This window comes from Ascaphus truei, chromosome 11, assembly GCF_040206685.1.
Source record: "Ascaphus truei isolate aAscTru1 chromosome 11, aAscTru1.hap1, whole genome shotgun sequence".
Lineage (NCBI taxonomy): Eukaryota > Metazoa > Chordata > Amphibia > Anura > Ascaphidae > Ascaphus > Ascaphus truei.
In genome coordinates, this window is record NC_134493.1 from 10,551,755 (window position 1) to 10,565,810 (window position 14,056).

General features: G+C 43.7%; 1 protein-coding gene across 1 annotated transcript; it reads right to left on the bottom strand.

The window, feature by feature from the left end:
• Nucleotides 1-8,908: 8,908 nt before the first annotated feature.
• Nucleotides 8,909-13,425, bottom strand: LOC142463038 (hemoglobin subunit alpha-3-like). The gene is made up of 3 exons (XM_075565247.1): nucleotides 13,240-13,425; nucleotides 10,101-10,305; nucleotides 8,909-9,332 (listed from the first exon to the last, which is right to left on the bottom strand). The coding sequence occupies exons 1-3, from the start codon at nucleotides 13,332-13,334 to the stop codon at nucleotides 9,204-9,206; spliced, it is 429 nt and encodes a 142-aa protein (XP_075421362.1). The 5' UTR covers nucleotides 13,335-13,425; the 3' UTR covers nucleotides 8,909-9,203.
• Nucleotides 13,426-14,056: the final 631 nt, after the last annotated feature.

The window sequence follows — 14,056 nt, forward strand, 5'->3', positions numbered from 1 at the left end:
CGGTGAACTTCGGCCAGCCTGCTGTCTCCTCCTGCTGAGATCGGCGTCATGGGCCGAGGCCGCTCCTCGCGCAGAAGCCACCCCCGCGCTCACGCTCCTAAGCTGAAGCGGGGAAATCCTGACTACCTGTTGCCGAACTCCTGCTTCCATAACGACGATGCTGCCTTCTCCAATCCTGACCCTGCGATGTACGACTACGAACTGCGCACTCCGGATCAGTCTGCGTGGACTCAGGTCGGTGATTATATAACCCCACCTCAGCCCCGCGGTCCGGTCCCGGTTTGTGGCGAGCATCGGCGTAACAAACTGGAACTGGAACTGCTAAACATTTCAAGCTTTGATCGCTTCAACTGAGGGCTGTTTCGCCGGGGATTCCAGGCGGGGAGATCCTCTCACGGGGACAGTTGACCAGGAGGGGTCCAGAGTGGAAGGGCTTGCTTCAGCTGAGGCAGTTCTCGGAGGGGATGAACCCAGACCTAAATGATTGAGAAAAGCTTTGCCATCTTCTGGGTTCCTGAGTGTCTGGGGTCTCCCGTTTGTAATCACCATAAGACCAAACGGAAATGTCCATCTGTATTTAACATTGCGGTCTCTCAGTCTTGCTGTTACCTCTCGCAGGTTTCTTCTTTTGGCAAGTATGGATGGTGCCAGGTCTGCGTCCACCTGCAATTGTATATTTTGGAACTTGAGATCCCTGGATCCTCTCGTCGCTGTGTTGAAAGCCACCTTTGTTTTAAAGTAGTTGAACCTCAGCCCCACGTCTCTTGGTTTATTGCCCGGTTGGAGTCTCAATGCTCTGTGGCATCTATCCAGGGAGAGGGATTCCTCTGTGAAATCTGGGAGAGCTGATGTTAGCCACTTGCCTATGAACCCTTCGACATCCGTCTCTGATTCCGGGGTCCTCCGAATCCTGTTTGTTACGGCGATCTCTGTTCTCTGTGTCTTCCTGTCTGTCTTTGACCTCCAGGAGCTGAGCCTTCACCTCTTTGAGTTTGGCGTCCATATGAGATTGACGGGTAATTGTCGCGTCTACCTTTGACTCTAGGGAGCTGGTCCATTCTCCAAGAGAGGATATTTCTTCTTTGAGATCTTTTACTGCTCTTTGCATTAGGGAATCTATTTTGTTATAATAGGCGAGCAAGTCGGTCTTTGTGGGTAGATTTTCGATCTCCACCCATGATTCAGAGTCTGAGTGTTCCAAAGAGGGGATGTCTTCCAGATCTGCTTTGTGTGGGGATGGCCGACCATGTTTTTTTAAAGTAATCTCATAGTTCGTTTTGATTCTTTTTCTTTTTGGTGGTTTTGGAGGCCATGGTAGGTGAGTCACGCTCGTGAGATGATTGGACAAGGCTAGTTTGCGGTTGCAAGCTTAGAAGAAAGCCGGGGTATTTCGGAGCATGAGCCGCAAGATGCCATCTTAGCTTGATCTATTCAGGCTTCTGTGTGCGCACCCCTTACTTTTGGAGGGGTACATAGTCCTCAGCGGGGAATCCCGGGGCTCACGAATTTGGGCTGACAAACCTATGTGTTTTCTTTCTCTATGGGGAGTGGGGTAGGCAGCAAATAGATTCCAGATTTTAGTCTTTCACTTTGTATCTTTGCGTGAAATTGGTAGCTTATGAAAAATATTGCTATCTGCCCTTGGCTGCTCACTCTTGTTGGTAGTGGCTGTCTGGCTGGTTGCCTGGATGGTTTCATTGTGGGTCCCCACAATAGCTTTGAGGGCTTCTGCCTCTTTCTTTGATGAAGGGGGCCCTCTTGGGGGTTGAAAGTCTATTCCCCTAGTAGATGGTTTCTTGTTTGATATGAGGGGGAGAGGAGCAGTCCGGCCCCTGCCTGCACTGGAGCGGCAATCCACTGTCCTCCTTATGGCGCCTGGCCCTGCCGGAGTCTTGCCCTCGGCCGATAGATGCACGCCGAATCAGGGGTAGATGAGTCACACGTGGATGGCGAACATCTTGGGTGTCTCAGCAGCTTGGGACTTTCTTTGGGTCTTGTGAGCAGCGACTCGGGCATAGGGGAGCCCGCAAAATGGGCCACCAGCCCGGGGCACAGTCCTCTCCTGTCTGGGACATTTTCTCCGGGTGAAAACACTCAGAACTGGCTCCTCTCTGTGGAGCTGAGCAAACCTGCGTCTGCTCTGTTCAGAGTCCCGGCCATGTCCCCCCCCCTTTTTTTTAAGGATCCGACGTCATCAAAAGGAAGGGAAGTCAGACAATCTGGAAGGCTCTTGTTCCCTCCCTTCAAGGTGACATTACCAAAAACGAAATGCCTGCCATCCCAAGGTACTAGAACCAATCGGATTGGGAGATATCCCATGTGAGACATCACATGGTACATCCCCAATCTGATTGGTGGAGTAAGCCATGTGACAACTTCAAATTTTTTTAAAGGATGGGACATCATCCCTGAATGATGTCACATTATAAAAAAAAGAATGGCTGCCATCACATGGTACTTCAACTATTCGGATTGGGGGTCATCCTATTGATTGAAGTACCATGTGATGGCAGCCATGTTAAAAAAAAAGGATGTGACTTCATCCCTTTAAAATGATGTCACGTCCTTTAAAAAAACGGAAGTTGTCACATGATTTACAACAACTAATCAAATTGGCAGAGCCTTCCGGATTGGCTGGTTTCCTCTCTTTTTATGACGTCACATCCTTTAAAGAAAAAAGGGAACCTGTCACGTGATACTTGGTACATGGAACAATCGGATTGGCTGGGTACCAATTGACACTCAAATGTGACGTTACAGGACTTATACAGATGTAGCCGCCTGTTCTCTTCTGTTCACGGGACAAAAGCAAAGCCATCTATCGTGTTTCAGAGGTAATATAATCAATATACATTCCATCTAATTCCTGGCAAGCTGTTGAGTTGTCAATCTCACATGTAGACGTCACACTGAATTCTGATTTTATTTGGTTGCAGTTCAGCACCTGTCTGGCAGATGGTAAAGTGAATGTCTTTGCCTATGTGAAGGGGGTGGGTCAATGTACATTTGCACTGTAGTGTCCAATGTCTGGAAGCAGGTGTCGTTAATGCCAGATACGATGGACAGACATTACAGTTATCCATTGTTAAATGACCTTGGTCACTTAAGACGTTATCAAATTTAGGCGTTCCACTTATTTTTACAAAACACAATGTGGAATACATTATTTTACATTGCTTTGACAGGTCACTGTTTGCATGGGACATAGATGATGTCAATATCTTAAATTGACCCAAATGCAGTTTCGCATACTTGATATTTTCAGCAATTAATGATGGAACAGATAAGAAGGTGACTTTATCAGAGATATATGCTATATCATTGACAAGTATGAATATTTCACATTCTCATCTAACCCTCGAGGATGGAAGAATTCTATATGGCATAATTTGTCAATGAATGATTGCTTTATTACAACACCCCCACGTGAAGGCAGCAAAAAAGGTTGTTGGTCACTGCTCCCCTCTTTTGCGGGTATGTTATATCATGGCAACTTCAAAAGGAGAAAAATCGGGACCACCAAGAGATTGAATAAGCTCTGAGAAACCCCAAACATTACCACATAAGAATTGGATCTGTCGTTTAGCCACGCCCACTAGCACTCCTTTTGACAGTTATATATTATGTGGTAATGTTTGAGGTTTCTCAGAGCTTGTTGGGAATCTGTGTGTTTATTAACTATGTGTAGCTGGTCTCAGCTGTTTTTTTGCAGGTTAGTGGCTCTCACCCCCAGGGTTATGCCCGCCCCGCCCCCCCCCCCCCCCCCAATTTCCAAGTTGGCAGGTCAATTTCATTTTCCTGGGTTACGACAGATCCAATGTTGATCATTCTTCACCTAATAATAGAGGTAAATAAGAATTTTAACTCGGGGAGTGTTAGGACCTGCTTACTGGTTATGCCTTGAAGTTGGCTAGCAGGCTTAGGATTCTTTGGCCAAAGGGTTAAACTAAATGACCCTTTACAAGAGAATATACAGTATAGGTATTGCACTGTGTATTTTTTTCACATTGGAAGTAGCTTTGGGCATCTTTGTTTTTTGTTATTGTATACATTTAAGCATGCCCACTAGCACTCCTTTTGACACTCTCCTTTTGACACATATACATATATATGTAACACAGTTTCCCCACCCCCAATGGCAGATAGAGTGCATGTGAGGGGAATCTATATGTATGTTACCAGGTGTGTGGTGCTTTTACCTGTCAGGTTCACAGGAGGCCTGAACATCCGCCAGTGAGAGCCTGGGGTGTATCCTCTGGAACAATCTTACATAAACAAAGTGCCTCCACCTGTGTAGGATTCTATGGGTAGAATTACCCCTAACACAGGATCCACATATATAAACCACATACACTAAAGGTATATATAAAACAGGTTTACTATAGGGGCAGAAAAACACAATACAACATACAGTACATCAACAACAACATTTGTGTCACCCTGTAAAACTACTAGGCACAACTACCCAGTCACCTCACAGGGCTTTAACCCACACAAACCCTGTGTACTCAGGAGTCCCCAAAAGTCACCAATAGTCCCACAACCTTACCCATGTGTGGAACAGCGCTGCTCACTAAAATGAGGTGTATAGGTGGTGCACTTGGTGATTTGGATAGTACCTGCCCGGTGCTCCTACTGCAGAACTGAAGAGGACCCATCTGTGTCCAGCGCCGAAGACTCAGCGATGGCGTCCTCCTCCTGGTGGATGTCTCCTTCTGAGCGAGCTCACCGCTCAGACAGTCTCTGTCTCTGCTCTGCAGAGAATGATTCCCTGCACACTGACCCTTCTTATCAGAGCACGCAGCACTGCAGCTGTGTCCCTGACTAAGCTGACTGCTAACAGGGCAAAGTCCCTAACTGCAGGGGCCTTCCCTAGAGCAGCCACAAACTGAAGGGCAGTTGGGCCTAGCTGGGGCCTAGGGGGTAACCTGGCCTAGCGTAAGAAGCCACTTGCTTCCTACACACTACCTCCCCCTACCTTATACCAGCACCAACTGACTCGCATTGTCTGTCCACAACAATGTATCTTTCTCCAGCAGAAGAATCTGCAAGCCCTGTTAGCTCCCTGGCGTCAGGTGGCCTGTCTGCCTCTGTGCATTCTGGGGGCTGTAGTCCCTGGACAAGCTTTTTAACATTAGGGCCGCGTGCGCCTGCTCCAATGCACATGCGCAACCCTGTAATGGCCGCCACTAGCTCTAGCTGCTCCTGCTCACCTGTAATGGCCGCCGCTAGCTTTGCCAACCTCTGCACATGGCCCTGCACATGCGCAAACTCCCATGCCAACCCTAACATGGCCACCGCTACTCCGTGGGCTACACTGCGCGTGTGCGAACTCCCGCGCACAAGATGGCGATGCCCTGTTGCTGATGTCGCCAGGGGCTCCCGGCGACGCACTCGCCCCACAGCATCCCCTACCTGAACGAAGGTGAGTGAGGGAGAAAGGAGAAACCGGGGAGCCAGATGGGACCTGGCTACATATATATATATATATATATATATATATATATATATATATATATATAGGCAATACTATACCGTGTTTGAGACGAATAACAAGAGGCAGCACTTCAAAAGGTTGTCAAAAAGCTTTGTATTATCAAGACATCATAACCAACGTTTCTGTCCTACACGTGGGACCTTTCTCACATCTCCTTGAGAAAGGTCCCGTGTGTAGGACCGAAATGTTGGTTATGATGTCTTGATAATACAAAGCTTTTTGACAACCTTTTGGAGTGCTGCCTCTTGATATTCGTCTCAAACACGGTATCGTATTGCCTATTTATTCTCTACAGGATTTGCACCCATCATCTTGAATTTCCCGACGGAGTGCCTATTGTTCTTGTTTATTTGCTATATATATATATATATATATATATATATATATATATATATATATACCTTTACCTTGGCTGTGCTCAAAGCTGTGACCATGCAGCAAGTTTAAGCCTATAGGGAACCATGTTAAAAATGGTTTTTGAAGCAAAAAGTGGCACTGTGTGCTCATTTGCATGTCATTTCCCAGAATCCCTTGCTGCAGTGGAAGTGCTGTGTGCTGGGTGATAATGGGGGAAGGCGGGGTAGCAGACCTGCCTAAGACATGCAGATGAGCATACAGTTGTATTTACATTTGTATATACAGTATATATATATGTGGTAATGTTTGGGGTTTCTCAGAGCTTGTTGGGTATCTGTGTGTTTTAATAAATATATCTTGCACTTATAAGGCAGTTTGACAGTAACTTCTAAGGTTTAAATGTAATTCCCAATGACACGCATACTTTATGCGTGTCAGGAATAGCCCAACATAGGGGCCTATGCAGTAAGCACCGATAAGTCGCTTATCGCCAAAAAAGCCTACTGCTATTCAGTAAGCCCTAATAAGTCAGCGACAAAAGAGATTTTCAGCAATTTTTTTTGCCGGAAAAAAATCTCCAAACGTGCGGCGATAAGCCACACCGCCATTTTTCACCATCTTTTAAAAAACGTGGTATTCTAATAGGGCCGATTAGCTTATCGCTGCTCTAGAATTGAGATTTCCTCTCATGATCGTCTCGCCAGGAAAAGTTGGCAAGAGGGTGGTGAGAAGCTGCCGAGAAGCTGAGAGACAGGACTTAGAGAAATAAATGCCATTTTTACACATATGTTTAAAGCATGGAGTCTTTGGAGCTGACACGTATTGCTTTGTAGTTGTGATGCTGTGGTCATGAAAAGTATGAGTTGTAATAAATATAAGCGTTTAACTTTATGGTCTTATTGTGTCACTGCTTAGGTTATGAGGGGGTTAAGAAAATGTTTTTGCCCTGGAGCCCGCGCATGTCTAGCTGCGCCACTGGATAAAGTCTAACTGTTCTGCAGCAATCTGGCAGAATATATACTATACAGTAGCAGAAGATGAAAAGATATAAGGGGAGCGCAGGTGTAAGGACAGATATAAAGTTCCCAAATGGGTTGGTTAATAGAACCACTGTACCAATGAGATCAGCACAAGTGCTGAAAGAGACACAGTCAATGCACACGCACAATGGTAAGTCACAGGTATAGGAATAGTGACATGGATGTGCAATAAACTATGTGAATAAAACTACTTACACGGCCATGTGTAAGCAAACAGTTTCAGCTCAAACTGTAGAATCATTTTGGAGCTTGGCGGCCGCCATAGCGGTCTATTTCGCCTGCGTTCCAGCAGCGTCTCTAGCTGAAGACAGGATGTGTAGCAAAGACCTGTCGGCGACGCAGCGAGTTTGGACCCTGCCGTGTCCGCTGAGGATTACTTTGATGTGAGTTTGTAAGTTTATTGCTTAATAAATTCATGTGATTGTATCTAAACACACTCTCCATACTAGCCCACTAAACTTCTGGGCGATCTCCCTGAGACGGGGCTGACTGGGACTCTGCTGCACCTGGAGTACAATTCAGCTTCCACGAGGATACCGCACTAACCACTCGGCGAAGAAAAGGAAAAGTGAAGATACCATAGAAGCACTGTTTACTTACACATGGCCGTGTAAGTAGTTTTATTCACATAGTTTACTGCACATCCATGTCACTATTCCTATACAGATGCAGCGGACGTTATTCGAACAAATCATGGCGCAGTTTTCGTGTGCGCTGCTGTACTCCACGCGGCATTAACGCAGCCAATCGCCCCAGGCACACGTGTTTATCGCGGTTGCTTTGTTTGAATACATGGATTCTGTTTCTTTGTGTGCAATGAAATGAATGAATTGTAATGTGTACAGTATTGTGCTACTGTGTCAATTTCAGGTGTTTAAACCAGAACTCCAAAATGCCATTTTCTGCACTCGCGTCTTAAGGTGGGAAGGTTGGAAGAAATCACGCGCCATGACAGGGGTATTCCGAGGTATACAACGCGTGAAGTGTTCGAATAACGGCCGCTGCCTCTGCACCTGTGATTTACCATTGTGCGTGTGCATTGACTGTGTCTCTTTGAGCACTTGTGCTGATCTCATTGGTACCGTGGTTCTATTAACCAACCCATTTGGGAACTTTATATCTGTCTTTACACCTGCACTCCCCTTATATCTTTTCATCTTCTGCTACTGTATAGTATATATTCTGCCAGATTGCTGCAGAACAGTTAGACTTTATCCAGCGGCGCAGCTAGACATGCGCGGGCTCCAGGGCAAAAACATTTTCTTAACCCCTTCATAACCTAAGCAGTGACACAATAAGACCATAAAGTTAAACGCTAATATTTATTACAACTCTGTTTTGGGGTCCCAGAAGGACCCTTGGGGTTGAGCAGCAGACACTGGGCTCCAAAGTAGTGCACGCAGGAGTCCTGTACCACGGTTGTATCAAAACCGTGTATTTTATTAATTTCTCCATCCACCTTGATTAGAGAAAGCACCGTAGTTATTTCTGTCACGATACTATACAGTAGGTCAGGCTGAGCTTTTCGTTTGCACTAGTGGTTGAATGAGGAGACTTTAGCAGAGCTTATACTGTATATATCCTACCGTACATTTAAACACAAACATTTCAGCTCACTAAAATAATACTTAACTATTTTATATGATGAATGAAGGCTTCACAGATTCTCCCTACTTTATGTTAACCATTGTAAATATGATACCACAGGCTAAAATATTTATCTTTGCTATACATGACACATTTGTTATGTTGCCTGGTAAATACCAGATCTGGGATATTAAAAGCCTTTTCTGGTATGGTTGAAATAAATGTAAATTGTGTGATTATTTACACATGTTGAATCGGTGCTGTAAGTGTCCCCACTGAGCTTGTTATGCTGTATAAATAGTATGCTGTGCATCGCTCTCTCTTTTAACTCAACATGGAGTCAATTTGGTGAAATTGAATATCAATTAAATAAACCTATTATGCAGCCAGAAAGAGAACCCATAAATAAAACAGTATGAGGCAGTACTGAAAAACAATACATTTTATTAAAGAAAAGGGTAACACCAGTTGTGACTTGTGATGGACTTGTCTACACAACTGGACGGTCACTTAAAGGCTGTGGTGCAACACTAGGCAGCCCTGTTTTGAAACTTTCCAACACCATCTTAAAGCCAAAAGCTACTTAATGTTACAAGGCCATAGTGATCTTGAAAGGACCCTCGTTATGCTGACAAACTTGTGCACATGGTTTCCAGTAAGCTTCCTACAGGTTGATATGCTGCATTCACTGATGTCATCTTCTCTTTAACATGCAAATGCATTTATCTGTACTTGGAGGTCAGAACAGTGGAAACTGCAGCAAGGAATTTGTCCCAAGCAGCCTGCGTTGCGGGGGTGAAGTCAGCGGGGTAGTGGACAGCCATGACCACCTGGATGGAGTGGCTCAGCAGCTGTAAAGATACATATACAAATATTTAGTTACATGTGAAGTACTGAATGAGGACCAATTACACTTTCTTTATTGATTGCTAATTAAAAAAATTGAAGCCAACTATACGATTTACACACACGCAAACATAAATATAAATAAATATATATTGTGGAAAGCGTAAATAAAAAACACAGTCTGAGGTTATTTTGAAACAGAATAACACGTGAATTTATTCAAGTCAAGTGCACAACGGAGAGAGCTACCGTCCTTGCCCACAAAGTATAAAAGGATGTGATAAAGGCATCAGAATGCCGGGAGCGGGCTTAAGACACTTATGGCCATGTCCATGATTAGCACGACCGCCCGTGCAACCACATGCGCGGGGCAACTAAACACATTAAAGTCTATGAGAGCGTCCATAGAGTGCGCACGTACACGGCGCGGATGTTTTTTTGCAAGACAAAATTTTTGTCTTTGTCTCGTGACGGCCGGGTCCCGTGAGTAGTTCGCCCAATGAGGGGGAGCCAGCTCCGTGACGTCATCGCCCACGTCTCTGACACGCCTACCCGTCGCGAGGATCTGTAGTCCAAAGATCGCTCGGCTGACAGGCGTGCGCGAGGTCATGCACGCCGTCGTGCGCACGCCTGCACCATGGACTCGGCCTAAGAATAATGCGTAGTAATCACTCCATGTTAACGATGGAACCAGTATTTGAGATTAGTGCATCTCCCCCATAGATCCAGTTATCTCATAGCCTGCTGTACTGTATTGTATTATGTATACTCACCTGGAAGTTTCCTGGGTCCACTCTCAGATTGTATGCATGCAGGTCACTGAGGTTAGACAGGCATCCTGAGAGGTTGTCGATCTGTTTGGTAGCTTCTCCAATAGCTCCAAGGATCTTTCCTCCCTGGGTACGGAGATCAGCAGATCCAGAAGTCAAGTCCATGTGGCTGAAGTACGTCTTGGTCTGGGGAAAGCTTAAGAAAAGCCTAGGAGAGACAAAAAGAACATTTACTTTCAAAATGGGAAGATACTTCATTGGTTTTGTAAACTGATGGAGAGAGAACATGGGATAAAAGCAGAAGAATGTGGGAAAAAATTTTCATTAACAGAGAAAGTGTGCAAAATTCCCAGACAACACAAAACTTTGGGGTTACTTATCAAAGCCTCCGTGTTGCAAAATTGGAGCGAAACACTCTACCAGATGTAGCAATTAGTAGCAGTATTGGAGTAGTATTTTTGCCCCAGTTTTGCAGCTAGGGGACTCCGATAAACTCCTCCCCCTACAACGTAGCAATATTAACTCTTACACTCATATTGAGGTAGAATTGTAAAATATTACTGTTTTATAAATAGAAAAGATTTCAACAGTTACTGATTTGTTACAAGTTCAAGCATTAATCCACACTTACAATTAATTGTTTTACTTACTCTGAAACACCGAGAAAACATTACAACATCAGAACCTGAGCACTAAGACTCAATAATATTTTAAAACTTACCAAATGGAAGTTAGGGGCTGCATTTGGTTTGGTCACACAAGCTCATGTTTATAAAAAAGGTCTAGTTTAGAAAACATATTAACAGTTTGATCTTATTTTGTCTAGCTAATCTTAATTTACTTTTGCACCTCAAATTGAACAAAATAAGCCTTTTTCAATATAATTTTCAGAAATGTGTGCATGTACTCCAATATACAGTAAGACTAAAATAAGGTTTTGATACATTCATATATTTGATATATTTATACTAAGCCAGGAGTTGCTAACTCCAATCATCAAGAGCTACCAACATGTTAGGTTTTCAGATGGCTCAATCAGTGGCTCAATCAAAGACGGAGCCACCTGTGCTGAAGCAGGGATATCCTGAAAACCTGACCTATTGGTAGCTCTTGAGGACTGGAGTTGGCAACCCCTGTACTAAGCAGTGCTAAACCACAAGGCACTTTAAGACGCATTCATGTGGATGGGTCATTGATTGTCCTATGGCTTAGCAGTGCTTAGTAAATATGGTGTATCTTGCATTATAATGTTTTAATGCTGCAATTTGCATCTGAACTGAATAAACTAGTACAGAAAACCCTACAGTATGTTATAGCTTGACTCAATATCATAATATATGTAATACTGTATGTATGACATCATATTATTTATTTATTTATAAAATATTTTACCAGGAAGTAAAACCTCTCGTTTTCAAGTATGTCCCTCTTTAGTTTAGACTTATGAATGTTAAAGTTTATATTATATGTGATGCTGTTTATATATATATATATATATATATATATATATATATATATATATATATATATATATATATTTTTTTTTTAACGTTTACACACTATGAAAATACCTTATGATAATATCACATTAATATCAGTGGCAAACACACATACGGTATTTTGCCTTCTGTTTCTGTGATCCAGACATATTAAGGTAAGAGGACTGGGGTTCTAATTAGTAAGGTCTCCTGGCTGCAACACTGAGACATCACTAATGGGAACGCAGCACATTAACAGAAATACATTGGGGGGAGATGGAGGGCGGGGGGGGGGAGATGGAGGGCGGGGGGGGGGAGATGGAGGGCGGGGGGGGGAGATGGAGGGCGGGGGGGGGAGAAGGAGGGCGGGGGGGGGGAGATGGAGGGCGGGAGGGGGAGATGGAGGGCGGGGGGGGAGATAGAGGGCGGGAGGGGGAGATGGAGGGCGAGGGGGGAGATGGAGGGCGGGGGGGGAGATGGAGGGCGGGGGGGGGGGGAGATGGAGGGCGGGGGGGGGAGATGGAGGGCAGGGGGGGGCGAGATGGAGGGCGGGGGGGGGGGGAGATGGAGGGCGGGGGGGGGAGATGGAGGGCGGGGGGGGGCGAGATGGAGGGTGGGGGGGGGAGATGGAGGGTGGGGGGGGGAGATGGAGGGTGGGGGGGGGGAGATGGAGGGTGGGGGGGGAGATGGAGGGTGGGGGGGGGAGATGGAGGGCGGGGGGGGGGAGATGGAGGGCGGGGGGGAGATGGAGGGGGGGCGGGGGGCGGGGTATTTAATAAAGCCTCCCAATGGCAAAACGTGGACAAAACTGCAACTATAAGTTTAAACAGCAGAAGTTTAACTTAAGTTTAACTTAACTTAAGTAACAGTAAAAGTAGAAGTAAAGAGGTAGAATATATATATATATATATATATATATATATATATATATTTTATATATATATATATATATATATATATATATATATATATATATCATGTAAAGAGATAGGTTATATATATATATATATATATATATTATATATATATATATATATATATATATATATACTAAATATATACCATGTAAAGAGACAGGTGATATAACTTATAAGCAGCACACACAGAAATTGCCATACAGATGCAGCCAGTGGTATTGCTCCCGCTGACGCGTTATGGGGAATATTCGGTGATATTCTGCGTTATCACTGCCATTGAATCTGTAGCAAATCTGTGATATTCTGCATTACAGTGCAATAGTCTGCGTTATGAGCATTGCAATAAACTTGGAAACACCTGTACTTAGCATCATATATATATCCGGCTATTGCAAAATTATCTTACTTTTTTAGAATCATTTTTTTTTACATCATTCGCTATCACAGACAATGCATCAATTGTATTTCATGGTCACATAAGGAATACATTTCTAATTAATGGCTTAACTTAACGACTTAATTAATTTCCTTCCAGCTGTGGATGCAGAATACTTAAGTGCGAAGCTGCTTTACCAAAAAGTAATTGATTTAATTACGGAACAGTTTGATAGTTAAGTATTTCCAAATAAATATTTCAGAATGACGAGAACATAGAAATATGCATTGCACAAACTATTAAATACTATGTATATTATTAGCTTAGAGTCTAATAATATGCAACAGTAAAAGTATATTATAGTACTGTACCTCTCCAAGGCCTCAGCTCCAAGCGCTTCAGCGCTGGAGGACACCTTGCTCCACATGGCAACAATGGCAGCTTTGTCACTGGCGGTAAGAGTCATCTTGCTGGTTTGGAGATGATGGGCTTTAGTTTGGCTTCAAGTGGAAAATGAGCACAAGTCCATGTTGTATGTTAGTTTCTGCCAGTCTTTTAAAGAGAAAAAGTACAGAGCAAACCAGTTGACATCTAATCCTATTGGCTATTACGGGTTCCACCCTGTGGAGTTATCTTGTCTACTCCACAATGCATGCAATATGGGCTGAGTGGTACAAACCTTATCTCACTATAGATATACATACGGTGCAAGCTTTGCAAAGCACATCACTTTTTGTTAATGATAACTCCCTTCCCACCAGTGGGGCCCACACATACAATAGGTCAAATTATTATTATTTTTCATCACATTTGAATCTTTGTGTAATGTTCAGTACAGTTTTGATTTTACTTTAACTAGTTATCATAAATAAAAAATATTTAAGATATCTCAAACAATGTTTTTTCTTTGCTTTAGGGATTAGATGGCTAGCCTACTTATCAAAGTCTCCCTATTGGAAAACTGGTGCAAAAACAGTATAAGAAAAACTATAGGAAGTTATGGCAACTTTTTTTCTCTTTCACATTTTTTTATTTTGATAAGTAACTCCCAAACTTCCAATGTACCCCCAACAAATTATGAATGATGCATAATATTTTCCTCGTATTAAAATGCTGTAATAGTTTAGCCAATGGTACTAGCAGATTTGTTGATGGAAAAGTCCCTTTGTTTTCTTCATTATGTACCAG